The 21,744-nt window shown below is 44.9% G+C and overlaps 1 protein-coding gene across 1 annotated transcript; it reads right to left on the bottom strand.

Moving 5' to 3' along the window:
• Positions 1–2,276: 2,276 nt before the first annotated feature.
• Positions 2,277–21,440, bottom strand: LOC115018410 (sodium- and chloride-dependent GABA transporter 2-like). Its single transcript, XM_029447293.1, is given in 16 exon segments — positions 2,277–4,103; positions 4,213–4,383; positions 4,717–4,817; positions 8,663–8,765; positions 8,889–9,026; positions 9,118–9,230; positions 9,405–9,529; positions 9,912–10,015; positions 10,237–10,260; positions 10,262–10,372; positions 11,025–11,157; positions 11,236–11,326; positions 11,409–11,549; positions 12,946–13,080; positions 13,383–13,633; positions 21,397–21,440. Coding segments are annotated over 15 exon segments (1,857 nt in total). The 5' UTR covers positions 13,597–13,633; positions 21,397–21,440; the 3' UTR covers positions 2,277–3,950.
• Between the last annotated feature and the right edge of the window lie 304 nt (positions 21,441–21,744).

A 21,744-nucleotide genomic window follows, 5' to 3' on the forward strand; every position in this document is an offset into this window, starting at 1 on the left:
CAACAGGACTTGACTCGAGAGTTTCAGCAAACTAGAGGAGAATAGATAATTTATGGTTGTTCCCGAATAAGAGTACAGGGAGTTCAACGTCCCCGTGTGGGACATGTAATGGCGTGTAGAGATGGAGGAAATCTGTGAGCATGCATACAGTAGATGCTGTATGGGAAAGTAAAAGTGTGTGTGTGTGTGTGTTTGCAGGTGTGTGACTGGGCTTGGAAGTGTCTTGATTATTTATTGTATCTTTAGGTACGTGTGTGTGTATGTGTGGGGGGGGGGGGGGGATGCCAATGGGATATCATACTTGTGTCCGGAGAGAGGTTTAGCCATGCATGCCTCCCTGTAGTCACTGTGTCTCACTCTCACACACAAACACACACTCAGCCAAACTACAGAGCTTTTCTTAAACGTCTTTAAAGTTCCAAGACACTGCTCATTTGCTGAGTCACCTAACAGCTATTACCTCTGCACGCCACAGAGGGGGTTTCAGTGTGTCTGCATGCCAAGAGGGAGGCCTCTCTTTGTGGATACACATTACATCCCCCCCCCCCACACGCAGAACCTGAGAGCAGATATTCCGTTTCAACTTTGCTGCGTCAAAACAGTGTGAACCCATGTCGGCTCTCCCAAAGTGGCGAGCTAATCCAAAGCCCCTTTATATGTGACCGAGCGGTGTGGGTAGTGTGGCTCGGTGGATGCAGCCAGGGAGTGGGGGCGTGAGAGCGTGTGGGCGCACGACTCAAGCGCGGGCTAAAGCGGAACACGGTGTGCTGCCACCGTAAGCCTCGCTGCCCCTCACATCCCACCGTGGTATGATCCACACATGGAACATCCCACACAAAAGGATACACTCTGCAGTCAAAACAAGCCTCCAGAGGAATGTTGACAGTAGGGTTTGGGTTGGGGGGGCCGTGGGCTGGTTCCAAATCTCTGCTACGGCCCTGCAGCTCGATATCGAACATGAAAACCCCGTGTCCTCATCCAGTATTGAGCTGAACTTCACGTCCAAATCAACTGTTATGCAATTCAACTCCCACCCCCACTACCCGTCTCTTTTTCTCTCTGTCCTCACGTCTCGCCTCCAACCCCCCCCCCCCCCCATCACCCCACCCCCTGCTGCTTCTCCTTTACACCAAACTGTCAAGTGTACTACCTGCAGTAAAAAAAGATATCTATAAAGGCAGAGCAAACCAGAGCTGTGTGAGAGAGGATGTTTGATCAGGACAGAGGGATGTCAACACGGACCTTCGGCGCCTGGTGTACGAGTGTGTGTGGACAGATCAACATATAGTTTAGCCCCAAAATGTCCAAAAAGGACCGTTAATACATGCGTTGAAATGCAATGCAGCTGCAAACCAGTGGCACTGAGCCTGAGTAAAAACTAGGCAACTTTCCACAGCATCTTTCAGTGCTACACTGAACAACACACATGCTCTGGCTCATATCCTACATGTCCTACTCTGCCTCTCTCTTCCTCTCTCCTCTTTGAATCTGACACACTCAGCCCATTGGATCATTTTTAATCCCCATCATCTGAAAGCGAGATCTATGCCAAAGCAACCATATGGACATAAACCGCCCCCCCCACACACACACACACACACACACACACACAGTAACCCGGATCACACGTGCAAAGCAGGCTGCATACAGTATTGAGCGTTACCAAAACAAGTTGTGAAACACGCGTGCCGAGCCACGTGTGTGTGGGACCCGCCCACTTCCTACGGTGGCTGGGAATCCAATACGGTTAATTGACAGGCCGAGCCTTTTACATAACAGTCAGGCTCTATCTAAGTGGTGGTGTCAGAATCCCCCCCGCCCCCCCAGTGCGACAACTCTCCCTCTCATCCTCTGCACACACACATACACACACAGCATCCCTCTCTTGCTCCATCTCTCCCTCTGTCCTTCTCTTCCATCCCTTCATGGATGTTAAACCAGTAATTCCCATCAGGATGAAAAGGCTTCAGATGAAGGGAGCAGCAATCACAGCGCTTGTGCTTGTGATGGTTGAACGGCTGATAGTGTGTGTGTGTGTGTGTGTGTGTGTACTCTCCTTTCTTCCCTCCATCTCTCCCTTATTTCCTCTCTTTGTAGAGGTGTGTTCTTAGCATCTGTTACCATGGTGCAGAGGGAGAGAGCAACGTCTCCTGGGTGACAGCGAGCCTCCACCACAGGTGTACTCTGTTCTAGGGAACACAAACACACACCTGCACACACACACGCACACACAGCGTCTCACTTTCTGGCAAGAAATGAACACAGTCGACACCAACTCTTGTATCCACAATATATATATTCATTTTAAAAAGATAATAATGATACACATACAAAATAAAGAGGTACATGTATACACCTGTAAGAAATAAAACACATGGATCAATTTGAAGTAATAGAAGTCTTTCATAAAATACCAGATGGGGTTTAAATTAATCTCAGAGGAGTATTCCTAAGAAGTTCTCTCAGAATCCCGATCTAGGTCTGGATGGCAGTGCAAGGAAAAACATCATCTTCAAGTTTAAATAAAAAGGAATTATTTATCTTCAAACAAATACCCAAATAAATATTGCTCAGATTTCTGGTTTTAGAGTTTTTAACAAGTTTTCCCAATGAAGAGTGCATTTTGTCCTATACAGCAAGTTAACGGTGACCCCGGAGACACTGGGAACATCTCATGGTGATGAAACCAGCACACGTCTGTAGTGTCTGTAAATGATATATGCATGAAGACATTTTATTTACAAGGTAAGAGGAGATGATTGTTTTTGGTAAAGATGGTAAACATGATAACATATTTCTACAAATATAGATCTTTCACATTCATATGATGCATTTTCATCTGAAAAATATAAACCTACACTGCATCGCGATCATTTCTTCAGTTGCCACTGGAAAGTTATTTTCTCATTGAAAACTTACTTTAACATTTTGGGCTTAGAATTAAAAAAAAGATCAGTTTTGTTTACACAGCAGCAGCAATATTTCAATATTGTATTAACAAATGCAGATCTCTATGATTGCATGTGCAGTGTGATGAATGATAGTTATCTTTGGTACCGTCCAAAGACGTTCCCAATAACGCATTTTACTTTGCAGGAACTGCACTTGTGCATTTGTGACAGCCACTTATAACTTAAAAACACAAACAACTCTACCGCCTACTTTTAAAAAATAAAGATGGATGAGTAAAATAGATGAAAACAGTTACTGCACATTTCAATCATGTTGTCAATGATACAAATATAAAGTAGATAGCTGTACCTCTTGGTCCGGGTGTAAGGCATGTTATGAACCATTCAAACTGATATGGCGATCAGAGGGGGAAGTAGATACAGTAATCATACAATCGCTGTATAAAACATGTCCGACTCATGGAGTCACCAGAGGATACTAGCACCTAAACAGAACACATATTGATGGGAGAGTCAAAGCTGAGCATGCAGTGACCTCTCATAGAGAGCATAGTGGGAGACTAACTTACTCAGTAATGCTGGCGATAACAGAGAACTTCAGCGTTGTCATTTAGCTGCCTCTTGTGCCTTGGCTGTCTAAAGGGGATGTGATTAAATTATCTTCAAGTACAGAGATTCAACTGGTACAGAAAGAGAAAAGAGATAGATTTGAAGTAGATCAAGTTAACAACACTGCGAGTCGTTTTGTAATAACTAACTCTGGTTACAGGGTTGGGAGGTCTTAACGGTAAAGCAAGCTGTGTGAATTCAGGGGGCGAAGGTTTGTTGGATATCTGAGTTTACATAAAGCACAACGGTTAATGTATGTAGTAATGACTTCCAGTTTTGAGTGATGAACAAGGAAACATATTTCGTGTAGAAATGAGGGTCCAGCCCTTCAATTGGCACCCAGCAGCTTTAACCCTAACCTCGACCCTCCCCCTTCGCCACACCCGATTGGCTGACCAGCATCCAATGTTACTCTGCCATTGACCATAATCAGGTCATACGATCCTGGATGATGTCTGTGATGGGCTCCTTCTCCGTCAGGTGCAGTGCTGGGCAGTAGGGAAGCGCTAAGGCGTTGGTGGGGAAGTATTGGGGGGCCAGTGATGCGTGGTTTTTGTCAGGGCTGCAGAGATGTTGGAAGCGCTGTGGAAAGGAGAGTCAAAAAGTCACAGTTAGTGGATTCTTTTAAACGCACAAGATGTAATTCCTTTGCAGATGGTGGTAAAAGAATTAAAGAGAGTTCTGGAATAACCTGTTGCAGGGTTCCTGGGGTGATGGCTAGGGCGTAGATGGCCCAGATGGGAAGCAGGGAGACGGAGGAGAGAGTGAGGAGCCAGCCCAGCGTGGTGGCCCAGGCTGGAGCCACCAGGCCTTTGCCCAGGTTCAATGGAGACCAACTGACCAGGGAGAACACAAAGGTAGCCTGTGGGGCATAAAGCAGGAGGACTGGGTCCGTTAGTGTTTGCAACATGTGTTTGAGAGCACGTTTGCATTCCATGGAGCTGAGGACACATTTGTGGTCAAATAATATGTTTGCGCGGGATATCAGTACTTAGGTTTAGCCTGGTACATAAATACAAAGTTAGATTAGTATAAGACACATGGAAAGCCCATATATGTCATTGGAGGTAGACTGACTGACAGGCACAAGGAGGAATTTGTATGAAATCCCAAACGTGCGTTTATGTGTACACTATTTCACAGTAAGCAGATACTAAAAAGTGTGAAAGCAGGTCGGCGGGGAGGGGTCACTCACAGTGCACACAGCTGGGGTCAAATATTTCCAGCACAGCTTGAAGACAGGCAGCGGGCTGTAGCCGGTCATGTCCCTGATGTTGGAACTGAAGCGCTCGGCTCCTGTGGGCAAAACAAGAACAACTTCACCACCAGAGCTCGCGGTTTGGTGTGAAATCACGGTCTGGTTTACGACTGCTTTGTTGTTTTTGGTGGCGTTGATAAACTTTGGTCGGAATATCTTTTGCTGCCAGTATCTACAACTACAGAGGGAAGTGATAGAAAACAGTGTTGAGAAAGAAAACATTACTTTAACCTGACATTTCATTGGTTCCATGTTGCAGCCTGTGCCAGGAGAGCAAAGGTAGTACTAGTAGTACAAGGACAGTAACAGGAGATAGGAGCAGCAGGAGTACATAGTCACTATGTAGTTCAATGTATACGTGAAGACAGGAAGTAGCTCTTAAAGACCTAATAAGACATTTACTGAAGATAATTTGTGCAATAATTCTAATGATGACATTGGTTTTCACTTAATAAAACATGATAGTCTGACCTACTGGAATCTATTTTAGTGATATTGCACTGCCACAGTTTCCTTAACAATTACTAATATGTATATATATATTCATAAAAACATTATTTAAATACCCTGCCAAAGCTGCCATAGTGTGTTGAACATCTCTCCTGCTTCATAGTAGTACTGACTAACTGATGCAGCAGTTTACGTTAACGACATTCAGACTTGTGACACAGAAATGTAACGATGGTTAATGGTCCGATCCAGTAAGAAAAGGTCGGTGAAAGTAAATGTCCTCTTCTTAAAATAACCGAACCTGTGGAGCGAACCGTAGCCAGGAGCAGAAGAATATTAGTGTATGTTAAAGACCTTAAAGAACTGTAAAATCCCAGTCATAAAAAGAGGGGGGGTGGGGAGGGTGCACACTGGAGTCCTGACCGCTGTGTTACCCAGTCCACTAAAACCCCTCTCCTCAACTGTGCAGCTCCACTCTCCTCCTGCTGGGAGAGCCATAAAAACAGGCTTCCTTGGTATTCATATTTCACCCACACACACACACACACTCTCCGCTCATCTACTTGACTCATTTGTCATCCCCTGCGATGGCGCTTATTTACGCGACACCTTTTTTGGGTCTTAATTCTTCACCAAATGCTCAGTTAATTGTCTGAGCACTCTAGCACTTATTGTATTGTCCTGATGGACGGCACATTCCACCCATCTTACTCTTAAACAAACAATGCTTTTGTAAATGCAGCCCCAGGTCTGGCTGGGATAGGGGCTCCCTGGGGCCGCCAGCCTGAGACTGAGAGGCGACGGGGCCCGGGGGCAGATTTAGGGCCTGGAGGAGACAGACAGGGGCCTGGCTATGAGCCAGTCTCCTTACAACAGTGGGTAGCTGCAGCCATGTTAATATACTGTCTACTGACTCCAACTGGAATGCAGAAGGAGGGGAGGAAGTGGACTGTGTGTGTTAATCAGATTTTAGGAACTACTTTCATTAATTCTTGGCACTGTTCTATCTTTTTATTTTCCGTGTGTACTGACAGCCATCAAACTAAGATTTATTTAGTCTATTGTCAGACTAATAAGCTCCGGCAGAATTTAATTAAATTCAGACATGGAATGGTATGGAAGGATATTTTCTACATGTAAAATATGTCTTAGATTAAAGGAGCAAAGGAATTGGGGTAAAACGAAGAAAAGACAAAAGAGAACACGTGAGACTTGGGAGAGGAGAGGAGAGGAGAGAGGAGGAGGAGAGGAGGAGAGGAGGAGAGGAGAAGAGGAGAGAGGAGGAGAGGAGAAGAGAGAGAGAGGGAGAGAGGAGAGAGGGAGAGGAGGAGAGAGAGAGGAGGGAGAGGAGGAGAGAGGAGAGGAGAGAGGAGGGAGAGGAGGAGAGAAGTGAGAGAGGAGGAGAGGAGAGAGGAGGGAAAGGGAGAAGGAGAGAGGAGGAGAGGAGAGAGGAGGAGGAGGAGTAGAGAAGTGGAGAGAGGAGGAGGAGAGGAGGAGAGAAGTGGAGAGAGGAGGAGAGGAGGAGAGAGAGGAGAGAGGAGGAGAGAGTGGAGAGAGGAGAGGAGAGAGGAGGAGAGGAGGAGAGAAGTGGAGAGAGGAGGAGAGGAGAGGAGGAGGAGAGGAGGAGAGAAGTGGAGAGAGGAGGGGAGAGGAGGAGAGGGAGCAAGCGGAAGAGAGAGGAGGAGAAAGGAGAGAGAGAGGAGAGGAGGAGAGAGGAGAGAGTAGATGAGGAGAGGAGAGAGTAGAGGAGAGGAGGAGAGAAGTGGAGAGAGGAGGAGAGGAGAGAGGAGGAGAGAAGTGGAGAGAGGAGGAGAGGAGAGAGGAGGAGAGGAGAGGAGAGGAGAGAGGAGGAGAGGAGGAGAGAAGTGGAGAGAGGAGAGAAGAGAGGAGGAGAGGAGAGGAGAGAGGAGAGTAGAGAAGAGAGGAGGAGAGGAGAGAGGAGGAGAGGAGGAGGAGAGGAGAGAGGAGGAGAGGAGGAGAGAAGTGGAGAGAGGAGAGGGGAGATAAGGAGAGGAGGGGAGAGAGGAGAGAGTAGAGTAGAGAGGAGGAGAGAGAGGAGAGAAGTGGAGAGAGGAGGAGAGGAGAGAGGAGGAGACGAGAGGAGAGAGGAGGAGAGGAGGAGAGAAGTGGAGAGAGGAGAGGAGAGAGGAGGAGAGGAGAGGAGAGGAGGAGAGAAGTGGAGAGAGGAGGAGAGGAGAGAGTAGAGGACAGAAGTGGAGAGAGGAGGAGAGGAGAGAGAGAGTAGAGGAGGAGGAGAGCAGAGGAGGAGAGGAGGAGAGGAGAGAGGAGGAGAGAAGTGGAGAGAGGAGGAGAGGAGAGAGTAGAGGAGAGGAGGAGAGAAGTGGAGAGAGGAGGAGAGGAGTGGAGAGAGGAGGAGAGGAGAGAGTAGAGGAGGAGAGGAGAGGAGAGAGAGGAGGAGAGGAGGAGAGGAGAGAAGTGGAGAGAGGAGGAGAGGAGAGAGTAGCGGAGGAGAGGAGGAGAGGAGGAGAGAAGTGGAGAGGAGAGGAGGAGAGGAGGAGAGTAGAGGAGAGGAGAGAAGAGGAGACGAGAGGAGAGAAGTGGAGAGAGGAGGAGAGGAGACGAGAGGAGAGAGGAGAGGAGGAGAGAAGGAGAGAGGAGAGAGGAGGAGAGGAGGAGAAGAGGAGAGAAAGTGGAGAGAGGAGGAGAGGAGAGAGTAGAGGAGAGGAGGAGAGAAGTGGAGAGGGGAGAGGAGAGAGGAGGAGAGGAGAGAGGAGGAGAGAAGTGGAGAGAGGAGAGGAGAGAGGAGGAGAGGAGAGAGGAGAGAGGAGGAGAGGAGGAGAGAGAGAGGAGGAGAGGAGAGAGGAGGAGGAGGAGAGGAGAGAGGAGGAGACGAGAGGAGAGAGGAGGAGAGGAGAGGAGAGAGGAGGAGACGAGAGGAGAGAGGAGGGGAGGAGGAGAGAAGTGGAGAGAGGAGAGGAGAGAGGAAAGTAGAGGAGAGAGGAGAGTAGAGGAGGAGAGTAGTGGAAAGAGGAGGAGAGGAGAGAGGAGGAGAGGAGAGAGTAGAGGAGAGGAGGAGAGAAGTGGAGAGAGGAGGAGAGGAGAAAGGAGGACAGAGTAGAGGAGAGAGGAGAGGGGAGAGGGGAGTAGTGGAGAGGATAGAGGAGGAGAGAGGAGAAGAGAGGAGAGGAGGAGAGGGCAGAGAAGAGGAGAGAGGAGAGTAGTGAAGAGGAGAGAGTAGAGGAGAGGAGAGAGGAGAGGAGAGAGGAGAGAGGAGAGGAGAGAGGAGGAGAGGAGAGAGGAGGAGAAGAGAGGAGAGTAGTGAAGAGGAGAGAGTAGAGGAGAGGAGAGAGGAGAGGAGAAGAGAGGAGAGGGCAGAGGAGAGGAGAGAGTAGAGGAGAGGAAGAGAGGAGGAGAGAGGAGAGGGCAGAGGAGAGGAGGAGAGTAGTGAAGAGGAGAGAGAGGAGATGTGTACCGTAGACCCAGCCGATGGCCAGAGACTGGAAGATGGAGAGAAGCAGCAGGCTGGCTCCACTGCAGGAGAAATGGTCATAGATCTGGAACACATACAGCCCCCCCTGGACACAAACAAAAGAGAGGAAATTCCATTATTCCATATCATTAAAAAAACAAATAGCATAGAGGATCATGATCATGTTCACGTCACACACACACATCCATCCATCCTGTGTGTGACTTACCGGCGTGACCATGACCAGTCCGAGCAGGAAGCAGACGACACAGATGAACAGCAGCAGCAGCTCTCTGCGGTGGCCTCGTCGGATCAGGTGAGGGTACAGGTCAGACACGGACGTCATCAGAGCCTCCAGACTCACAAACTGCGTGACAGAGTCAGTCAGTCAGTTTTACACGTCACATAATGCATCAATGCCGAGTGATTCATCAAAGTCGGTGTGTGCGTTTCTCTACCTGTGTGTCAAGCCCCAGCATGATGATCATGAGGAAGAAGCAGACGGCCCAGAGTTGGGGTACAGGCATCATGGCTACCGCTCTCGGGTACACAATGAAGGCAAGGCCAGGCCCTGAGAGGATGGACGAAAAGTATCGACTGATGAAGATCAGCAGCAGATTCATCGTGTTTAGACAACAATGGAAAGTGTTACAGTGAAATTCATTAATTTTGGTTTTCCCTTGAGCCGCTTTCCTAAACAAGATCAACATCACGTCTGATGTTTCCTTCCACAACCCTGCTTCACCTGATTGGGCCACAGTAGCTATGTCCACACCCTGCTCCTCAGCCATGAATCCCAGCACAGAGAAGATGGCAAAACCTGCCAGGAAACTGGTGGCGCTGTTCAGCAGGCACAGAAGGAAAGAGTCCCTGGAGGGCCATACAAAGAAAACACAATTAACTCAGCGATATGGCAAGACTTGAAGAAACGCATGCAGAAAGGTGCCTGTAATAGAATCTACTGAGGTCTTGATCTTTGACCTTGTGTTGTGAAGCAATGGCCTGTAACTGTAAATACAAGCAAAGAGTTAAGTGGCTCTTTCTCTGTGTGTGTGGGATTCAGAGTGTGGGAAACATGGCAGCGAGGGCTTTTCTTTAAGGTGTGGCTGTATCAGTGTGTTTTCTCTTTCTATTCCAGCCATTCCTTCTGGAAGACATCTCACCAGCGAGAGCTTACATCCTACAGTTCAGTGAATGTGTTTTGTCTAAGGAAGGAGACGCCGTGTGGCTTGTGCGTAACAAAGACTCTCACTTATAGCAGTCGTTGTTGTATTTGTTGTAACTGCCGAGGGCCGTGAGACTTCCCAAACAGATTCCATATGAAAAAAATACCTGGGTACCTGCATCCATCCATACCTATAGAAAGAGAGGTGTGTGTTCACACGGAGCGTTCATTAAAACCAGAATAGATAAGTCAACATCCCTGCAGTGTGTAAAGTACTGACAGTATAGTGCCAGCAGTGGGAGTTAATTCTCAATATCATTTCCATTCACACAAATGACAAATCTAATCTCATATTATCTAAAATGGGGCAATAATGCGTCTCTCATGAACTCATTGAAGTGTATTCTCGTACCTGTGGGTCTGCCAGGCGGGTTGTAGTTGGGTTTGAGGTAGTAGATGATGCCCTGGGTCGCTCCAGGCAGGGTGGCACCGCGCACCAGCAGCACAAACAGCATGACATATGGGAAGGTGGCTGTCAGGTACACCACCTAGAATGTACACAGCGTGTGGGGATGTGGTGAGGACGGCAGAGAGAGAGAAAAAACAGCGGGGGACGCGTCTTTCGATGTCCTCAAACAGAGCAGAAAAATACTAAAAGAGGGATCCCTGGAAAGTTGGAGTCTTAAAAACCTGTTGACAGATGCTGGCAGTGACATAACAAAAAAGTCTGGCAAAACTGCTGCAGTGTGCAGTCCCTTATTCCATTTTCCCTCCATAAGAAAGAACAACATTTATGTTCTGGTTCTTACTTTGCCCCCACTCAGTCACGCAGCTCTGCTGGAAAGCCCTTGAGCAAGACAACTGAGACTACAAGCTTCATGGACACCGCTGTGCTCTCTGCACTCACAGGAGACAGGAAAACAACAAGAAGATTAATCTAGAGCAGTCTGAAGCTCCTCTACTCTTTCTACCCACTGCTCACGTTTGCGTATTAGACAGCGATTGGCCATGATTGGTCAGACATTTACGGGACATGAACATGTGAAGGACCCCCCCCCCCCCTTCTATGCTTTGTAAGGGGAGTATATTACATATATAATTATGTCTTCAGAAAGTTTCATGAGTAATGACTTGAGAAGCTGATTTTTGACACAAATTGCAGGATTTGGGCGTGATGATGTCACTGTGTTTTCCGCTCACCTTTCCGGTTGACTTCACTCCCTTCCAGACACAGAAGTAACAGACGAGCCAGACGATGGCGAGACATAGAGCCAGCTTCCAGCTGATTGGACCCAGCTCGTCTAAACTGCTGGAGAGACGGAGCACCTCCCGCCTAGATTACACACACACACACACACTGCTGTTAATGCATGATCAATACCACAAACAAAAGAGAGAAAGCTCTACTCACTCCCAGAACTCTATGACAGGGGAGGTGGCGTTCTCAAGCGGGCTGCTCCCATTGGCTGTCTGGTTGTGGCGTTCAAACAGGACACACGCCTCTGCAGGAGAAGACACACAAAGCTTTACACAGCAATCTCAAAATATGTTGACACAAGCTTCTAACTTCCTGTCCTTACTGACCAGTGTTCCATGTGTTGTTACAGTGCGACCACGGCAGCTCCGCCGTGAAGCTGTGGGACAGGTAGAAGAGAGCCCAGGCCAGGATGACGATGTAGTACACACAGCCATGCAGGATCATCACCTGGCTGGCGTAGCCGAGACCTGCAGAGACAAGGGAAGACGCGGTGTGATGATTTACACGAGCAGATCCTATCGTCAGCTGATGTGAGTCGAAGTTACACAAACAAAATGAGCTTCAAAGCATATTCTATCATCAGTTCCAAGTCACTTGAGTTTCAGATGACAGCATCCATTTATTCGGACACTCGACTTGCAGCCCACATCTAGTATATCTTCATTAAGGATGAATGACGGTCTTATGAGGCGTAGAGAGAGTGGGCTGTTTGCCTAGACAAATGGCTATTTGTGGTCTCCTCTAATGAAATTCAGGCCTGTATCTGATGATAACATATTAAAATGTGCAAACCAGTGAGGAATTCTTACAGAAGCATTTCTTTGTGTGTGTGCATACAAACACATTTGCTGGAGGAAGCGCAGCGTATTCTCGACATAGCCAGTCCCAGTGCTAAAACACATGGTCTTCACACGACAAGCTCTCAACAAAATACTCTGCGTGTGCATCTGCAGGCCACATGGACCACGGGGCAGAGCAGCACATATTTGTCACAATAGAATAGAACAGGGCAGCGTGGACATTGACTGATGCTGCATTCATATCATTTACGCACCAATAAGTCATTCTGTTGCACCTATGAATAAACACAGTCGAGGGGAGACTGACAGATCAAAGTCCTCCGTGGCGCCTTTACTTTCTGGGCGGTCCTACTTGATATGAAAATGTAAACAGTGTGCAAGTCATCTTTCCTTTAACTCCCATGCTTTCCTACCAGCCAAAGCGTTGATCACAGCAGGTTCTGTGTCACTGGTGCAATTGTGTGTCAAGTTAATGTGTTACTGATCTATTGTTTGGATGGCATGAAAACATAACATGCAACCTCATTAGATTTCTTTTTCATCATTGGCAGGCAGGGAGTGTGTTGCCTTCTGCACTCTTGAATTGTTTTGACACACAAGATGAGGTTAAATATGTACTGCACACGCATGCAGCTGGTAGGGACGCCAAATCTCCTGATTGCAGTCAGATTGTAAATATGGGTTTTGTATTGATGTGGACAGAGGAATGCTTTGAACCCTAGCGCCAGTACGGAGAAAGACAAGGCGGAGTAAAGGATGGAGTAAAAAGAGAGAGAAAGTCAAACAGTGAGAGACACGGAGAGATGTTGGCGAGGTTGCCTCTATATAATCCAATCAGATTCAGAGTTAGCTCGTGGGTCATATGAGCATCAGGGTTGGAGGCTCACAGTACACACTCTCCCAGGCCGAAGTTATTGTTGTATCCTCGTCACTCCCCACAAGGAGCGGCCAGATATCGGCTTACTCTTTACCTGGTTACCTGACTACATGTAACAATATGCAATGCAACAACAGCACAGACTGCCGCCTGAGATCTACGGATGAATTAATTACGTAAGCGTACCTCCAAATAATGGGCAGATAGTCCTCCAGGCGCTGACCCCTCCCAGGCTAGTGAACTGTCCCAGTGAGGTCTCCAGGAGGAACAGGGGGATGCCGCACAGCACTAGGAACAACATGTAGGGCACAAAGAACACACCTGCACACACAGATGGTGATTATATTCAACCCAATAACTAACCCTACATTTACTTTTACCATAGCTTTTAAATGAAACCTGAACCTAACAACTCATTACACTGTTGTTAAACCTTTAATATTAACCCTAAAATAAAATCCTAAGTCACTTATCTAATAGTAAAAATGTGTGTAATGGAGAACTTTTATCATATCATAGTGGTGAACAAACAAAAATACACATATCCCCAGTGCACATGTTTTAAAGAAGCTTTACAGAAAGCTTTAGCCCGTCTCTCTTCTCCCTGATCCCACATGCTTTACCTCCTCCATTCTTGTAGCAGAGGTAAGGGAACCTCCAAACGTTGCCCAGGCCGATGATCTGCCCCGCCACGGCCAGGAGGAACTCAGCCTTGCTAGCCCACTGTCCCCTGGCATGCAGGCCGTCTTTGGTGTCTTCTTTTTCATTGGGGAGGCTCCCTTGGTGGAATGTATTCAGCAGCAGGTCTCGTTGCTGTGGAGGCAGCTGGTCGGCCATCACTGGTTTTGGCAGAGACACACACACACACACACCCCTGAAAAGAGAAAAACACAAGACATTAGGAGGAAAGTTGGAAAGAGAAAATGTCACTACTGGTGTGTAAACTAAAGTTAAAGAGAACAAAGCAAGTTTCACTCACTTCACCTCATGCGGGAATTGTACAAGAATTTGGATGTATTTTCTGACAGTTGGTTTGGTTGCCTCACTTATCTGTGATGTGTGTCTCAAGGCCAACACTTTGTGGGTGTGTCCTTTATCTGTTCCCTGCAGCACACTCAAGGACCACTTGTGTATCTGATTGCGGGCTATATCTCTCACTACACTATTTCACCTTTTCCACTGTTTACGCAGCAAACATTAATAGCTGCATTTCACTTTGGGGGGGGGGGGGGGGGGGGGGGGGGTGTTTACAAGTGGGACACTTACTGGAACTCAGCCATCGTTAATGATATTAATTTCACCTGCGCCTTTCCCTACTACACATGTTTCAGTATTATTACCTCCTGTAATATCAGACCATATTTCACAAATGTTTTCATAGGTACCTTTGTGTGTTTTAGTCCAACTCATTTGTCAGTTGATAATGATCTTTTTACACATTTCATGTGGTATTAATGGGGGTTTTCATGGTGTGTATATATATATATATATATATATATATATATATATATATATATATATTATATATATATATATATATAAATACAACAGACATGTTAGGTGTGCTTTGTCTCTTTAAATGATTCATATCCTGTTATCCTGTTTCATATATTTCCATAATAGAAGCAGGGGATGCTGTACTTGTTTCTGCAGACATGTAGCTGGGTTTGCTGTTAACATTTAAATTAACTTCTACATTTTATTGTTGTAAACGTGTGGTGACCTCGCCTCAGTCCCACTCTCTTTCTCTTTTCCTCCACATTGTCCCCTGCAGTGCCATGTGACTGCACTATGCTGACACAAACGACCACAATCTTCCTTTTATAAACCGATGTTCACTTTCACTGACGCATAATGAATGACAAAATAAGATAACATGGCTGATAACGACATTGTAGCAACACATGGGCTAATTTACAGGTTATCCTCTACGTTGTAGCCGGTAGTAGGTAACACACGTAACGGTTCCACGAGACCAGAATTGAATAGCATGCGTGGTGAATGGATGCATAAAATAAAAACAGTTAATATCTAAACTAACCTTCTCTTCGTATCTCGAATGAAAGGCTAAATTACAGAATAATTCGGCTTTACGTTGCCTACCTCTGCGTTTCCTGTAGTTATCTAAACTGCGCGACCACCCCCGCGTCCTGGTGGTGTAATGGTTTGTTCCTGACAGGGCAGCTCCGGCCGGTGTCAGAGTCTCAAATTCAGAGGAACTAGGATTGGGTCTAGTTTGGCGCGTGGATACTTCCCAGCAATACACAGATTATTTAATGGTGACACGTGAGTGTTACAAAACAACACAATTATGAATGGCTGTGTTTTTCCCCCTGATATTTACAAAATATGTTAGTGATGGACTTTGTACATATCATATTTATTTTACACATTTGCATGGCTATGATATAATGATAACATTCAAATAAAAGCATATATTATTTCAATATTTATGATACAACAGTGTCAGTAGACGTATTCATTATGTAGAATGACCCATTTCTGAATAACATAGGTTATATTACCAGATTATAATTATGATAATAATCACTTTTAATGTGGCAGCTGGTAAAAGTGGAGCTAATTTTACTTTATATACTTCTGGGTAAATAAACCTATAGTAATGCATCATAATGTATTAGTTGTTTTATATTTTATATATATTATATTATATGTATGTATATGTACTTTACATGCCACCCCTGCGATAAGGACACACCTCCCAACCCCCTCCCTACTCCACCCCCTTAATATATTTACTTTAATATGGACAGATACATTAGAATAGAATAGGAATCACATGTATGGCCTATTTGAAATACACAATAACAATCATCATCACTTCCCAGACAACATTTGCATACATTAACCCTGTAAAAATGCTGTGTTATATTTTACCTGCTTTAAAATCACCATCATTTGTTTTGAATATATTCATTCAGGCCACCTCAAGGTGCTCTCCGCACATTTAATGGGCTGTGTCAGTGCCTGTGCTCATTCAGCTGAGCATTTATAGCCACAGTAAAAAAAAAAAAAAGGTCCAGGCTCCCGCTCGCACTCTGCTCCAAGGACTTCATTCCGAAAATTACATACCGCTGCATAGGCATATTAGGTCATATTAGTAGGTGTATAAATCACATGCGTAAGTAATCATTGCACTTTGACGTGTGCACACATGCACACTTGTGTTTCAGCTAGGAGTATCACCAGTTGTATTATACTTCTCAAAGCCAAAATCATCTAGCGCTGATTACTCTGATTTCAGGGAATTATTTAATCACTGGATGCATATACTATAAGCCTCTATGTAGATGACACATTACTGTGTCTTCAAGCTCCGAGGAAAGGCTTGTTTTACTGGAAAAATACTCCATATTGTCAAAGTCAGTTTGACACAGTATGTTCAGTACATCTGGCAGTTGTAGCTCCTGGTGACGCGACGCTTCTCAGTAACTACAACAGGGACGACTGCTGCCAAGGACATTCCTCCGAGGGAAGACAGAATATACTAAATAAACCTTTTTAAATACATTTGAAATATCTGCAAATTCTGACTCGCATGAGTGTTGTAACCTCAGTGTTCTTGCAGTTATTTCAAGGATGTTGAGAACAGGACCTCTTGTCCCTTTTTAGTTATGTTAATAAAGGTTCATTGTTAGATTCACAAAATAAGTTCTACCTACACATAAAAAGCCTCCCACCACACCCACATGTGGGTGTACCTAACAAAGCACCAGCATCTCGGCACAACCCCATTACCTACACCCCTCTGTGCATAAGTCTCCATAATTGGAGAGGTGATAGCCAACTTCATAATGCACCAAAACTTAATAAATAAATTAGAATAAGAGTTCATTTGTTTCTGAACTCTCTTGACCCACTTCTGCGTGCACAATTAAACAGATTGCAACATTTATATTTCCTTAGTAACATTTTTAAACCTGTATTAAATTCTGACCGTGTAAAGAAATAACATCCACAATGATACCTTGTAACCATGACATCCGTCAAGCTTAAGAAAAGATTTACTGAGCTGTTAAAATGACACCGTTTCAATGTACAGCTTAAATCTGCAATTAAGTCCCCGTATGCATTTATGTCACTTTACTTCTGTCTCCCTCATTAGTAGAGGAAATTCCCCCCAAAAATCTAAAAGTCAAGGGCCAAGAGTCAGGAAGTGGTAAAATAAATCTTGCAATCATATACAATGCACAAATTCCTCAACTACACGTGTGCACTCCACACACACACACACACACACACACACACACACACACACACACACACACACACACACACACACACACACACACACACACATGTCTTCTCTCGAAAGGCAGTCTGCTTTGCCTCCCAGGGGCCAAATAAAAATCCCATGTTAAGGGCCCTTCAATACAGTCGCCATTGTTCTGTCCTGACAAACCTGTAGCCCCTTTAAATGTGCTGGCACGGCGTGTAACTCAGACCAGGCATCGCCGTACACAATTTCTGCGTGCTTTATGGCTGCTTTTATTGGTGTCTGGCATCAAGGGCAGTGGGTCACTGATATACAATGGAATGTATTGTGAAACTTGTCACATGCATCTATCCCGTTGTATAACTGCAAGGTTTTCATAACTTTTAATAGGAAGCATCAGTGCAGCACGTTAAAGAATTCAATATGGCATCTGCTCTGAGTTCTTAATTCATTATTGAAGTCCTTAAATTACAGCCACCAGCCTTTCACCAATGTAGGCACCTCCCGGGATCGGTTAAAGTGATCCTCCGACAAGCGGGAGGTGTCAAGTTCACCAGGGTGTCCAAATTTTGTCCCCTGACGTAGGTGCCGCAGAAAGGAAACCTGATACCTGCCTGCTCATTCACTTTAAGGCAGCATAGGTGTCACATGTGTACGGTGACAGCGGTCACATGTGTACGGTGACAGCGATGCAAACACTACTCTGGTGGAGGATCAATGCGGGCTTAGAGAGATGATTACTGGCTACAAACATTCTGTTCTAGTACTAAAGGTGCTGCTACAATGTCTTACATTCTTTGTATAGAAGACCTAATCGTAACAAAAGCTATTGTTACGTGTGACACAAAGGAAATCTTAAAGATTATTTTGTTTTGTTTTGAGATAAAATGAAGAATCCACCTGATTAATTGAGTTTGACAGCTTAGCAAAGGATTTAATTTCTTGAATTGAGCGCAATAATGATCATGTGTTACTTGACATGTTTTCTTTTTCCCCCTCTTGAGGGAGGTCAGAGGTCAAAAACACCTCGACAGCGCGAATGTTTGACAACACAAAGCCATCTCTTTGATTATAGTCTGCCAACTATCAGACCAGAAAGGTGAACATAATTCAATATTTGGAGGTTAATTCCTTGTTTTTATGCACTTAGACCAGACACATTAATCTGCTGCCTCAACCTTCAGGTCAGACACACTGTTATGAATTAAATTATTTATTAAAGTGATCTTGTTGCCTCGTTTGAACCCTTTAAAAGAGGACGTCCTGATGTGGTCAACATCAGACCTCTAACTCCTTCCCATACTCTACTTCCCATGTCCTAAATAGGTCAACATTCCTGTGGCTTAACCCCCTTCCTCTTCAACCTATGTGAAACACATACCTTGTAAAAGAGGAGTAAAAGTAACCTCTGGCCTTAAGTCCACACTGTACAAGGCTCCCATGAGGCTTGTGGTAGGGCCAGATATTTGGTGCTGATAATCTTTCCTGGACATTTTATGGGAATGTTTTTAAGGGTTTTTAATGTTTTAGTGCTGCTGTCAGAGATATGTGGGACTTCACTGGAAATGTGAGGTCATTTATCCGGATCTCATTCTCGAACATGACTTAACATGCGAGTACTAACCTGTGAGAACAAATTAAAAGAGGAATTTGCTCTCTGCCGCTCAGAAGAGCCAATAAGTTAATCATCTTATATACGGACTGGACAATTTTATTAACTGTGTACAGCGAACTCGTTTGTAGAGACGCAACATATCATGTCATATCACAGTCGAGCTCAAACTAAAACAAATACTAATGTGATTTATAAAAACTGTCCGACTGAGAGCTTGTATCGCGCGATCCGAAAATACAGATGTTTCTGCTTGAATAAACACTCGTCAGATTTGTAGATCTTGCTTCGTGCGATGGACAAATAATCGGTCGGAAAGTTTGACATGAGCCTCCACTTGTTTCTCGGGCACAATGCTCAACGTTGTTATATTCACATATGCTAGTTACACAAATTAGTATTAAATAAAATCACGCAAAAAGATATTTCGAGAATCTGCGACTCGCTACTAAGTCCTTATGCTATACATACCTGTTTATGTGGATGTGGATTCTCACTAAGCCTTCACTGTAGCGCGTTATTGAGTAGATTAATTAGGACCTTGTTCATCCGGATCATTTTACAGGAAAGTGAGTACACTCTCCCTCTCCCTCTCCCGACCAGCCTCTGCTTGTGATGTACCAGGCAAACTGGATTCCTGATGATCACTGAGCCTGAAGACAAGGGCTAAAGGATCATGGGAGTCTCAGTGTCGTTTCTCACTACATGTAGCATCAACCCTTCAGCAACAAGAACAATGGTCATTTTGTGTAAACAGAACAATGATCAACATCTTGGATTGCCTGTGCGACAGCTACGTTTAACACAATGACACATTATATATTTTACAATATGTTGCACCGGATACCATTGTAATATTTGATACAGTCGAAGTCAAGCGTATGATTTTGTAAAAGCAGAACAAAAGTGAGTGTGGAAGTCGAGCTTCCAAACAGCAAGTCAGCTGTGCAGTGATTAAACCATCTAATGTGGCTCCCAGACCTTCGCACTCTGGGCTTCGGTGGCCCCAGGGAGGAATGCAGAGCTGGATTATCTCAAAACATCAAATATAAGCCCCCTTCTGCCACCACTGACAGCAAATACAAAGACTCCTGTTTTTCATTCCCATGGAGAACTATAACGAGAGAAAGAAAACTCTGCGGGAATCTAACTTTGAGAGGAAGTTGACGAATTAACTGGACGGACGCTGCTATTTTATCCACACAAAAATAATCTTTTTCAGCGACTAGTACCCCACACATCTCCATTGTTGCGCACATGACAACGTTGTGGGCTACCTGCAAGGTGATTATATCATCACAGGCCATCGCGTCCATTATAACCTGATTTTATTATTTTATTGCTGTGTTCTTCGCTGACTTGGCAGCTCTCACTGGGAGGTTTTGAATTCCATAGCCAGGCGTTTCATGCGCTTGGATGCCGGGAGACTTAATTGAGGTTAAGCATCTCGGTCAAGGGGCTCTGAGGGCCACACTGCTCCGCAGGGGCCCCTGGAGTGTCTGACCGGCCCATGTTACAGGAAAACATGGAAGCGTGCTGCACGAAGAGTGGTCACATGGGAACATTTGTAAAAACTACCATGTCGTGTTGGTGTTGTGGAGGATAAATCACGGACGTAGCTACCATTGAAGACAAAGGTCACGTTCTCTGTGCTGTATGAGGGTGTTAACGACTTAAGAAGAACTTTATGTTCATCTGATTCATCTGTGAGGATGTTGAATGTGAACACACATAGCCTTAGATTCCTAATTGTGCAATTGAAAGTGGAACTACGAGGATCTTGGCAACTGCTCAGTGCTGTTCAGGACCCATATTACTGGTTTCTGTCGTTCTGTTAAATCCTCCTAACAACCCATCAAAGGGGCCGATTGCTCAACACGGACCAAAATCCTTCCCAGTAAGAACTTTGAATAATCCTTATTTAAATAATTAGGTCCCACTTTGATCTATTTTCAATTACAGTCTATGGGCAACAACACTGTGGTGTAAAACTGCTTTTGATTTATTGACATAATTGTCACCATATAAAGGTTTCCTGAGGTAAATGTGGGATCTTTGAACTCATGGAGTCCATGAGTGTCTATCATCTAGTTTTTTTTTTCCCATTCATTAACCCGGTGATTACAGCACGTGGTTAAGGATTCAAACTTGGGAATAAAGAAAACCTGCAACAAATCGTTCACTGATGCGTTAGCACAGAAGTCCTCTTGTGAAAGTCTTTTTTGTTGTGTCATGCAGGTGTGGACTTGAGGAGCAGTGACACACAGGATGTGCAGAAGAAAACATCTTTTCCTGTACATGAAATACTTTTTTACGAGCTATTACAATAAATGGGTGTAGATGTTTGATCTAATGCTAAATTATATAATGTAAATGAGTTTTAAATTACTACGTTTAGCGTGTAACCATCAACAGTGGTGGAGAGTAACTAAGTACATTTACATGTCATTTTGAGAGGTTTGTACTTTACATTTTCATGCTACTTAATACTTCGACTTCACTGCATTTCAGGGATAAATATTGTACTTTTTACTTCTAGTGTTAGTTATTTTTCAATTAAAGATTTTTACCTACAAAGCATATGATCAGTTTGTAAAATATTAGTATATGAAGCAATTCAAATGAGCTCCACCTTGACAAACAACATCATAAGTACCACTTATGTATTAATACATCAATATTATTATATAATTGACAGGAGCCATGCTACAAAATGAGTACTGTCATACAGACACACTTACACACACACACACCTGCATACACACATATATCAATATCTTGCACCTACCAGTGGAAACGGGACACTGTTCTCTCTGTCGGCTTCTCAGGTGTTGTATCCTCATCGGTGCAGGAGCAGCAATAAAATACACACAGGTCGAGTGGGAGGAGCAGATAACACACTCAGGACGGCTGGAATTGAAAAAACATGTGGCATGACACTGCTAAAGCAGCATCTTGAGACACATCTGCGAGGAGGAGAGAGTCCAGTTTGGGGACCTCAGTGCAGACGATGTGATTCTCTTGACTTCTTCAGACCGTGAAGCCACACACTTGATCCAGAGAGAGCATCTTTGTGACATCAGGAGGGTGTCTTTCACTGCTCTGGTATTTGGGTGACATCCCTGTGACAGAGGTT

The sequence above is a fragment of the Cottoperca gobio genome, chromosome 2 (genome assembly GCF_900634415.1).
Source record: "Cottoperca gobio chromosome 2, fCotGob3.1, whole genome shotgun sequence".
NCBI lineage: Eukaryota > Metazoa > Chordata > Actinopteri > Perciformes > Bovichtidae > Cottoperca > Cottoperca gobio.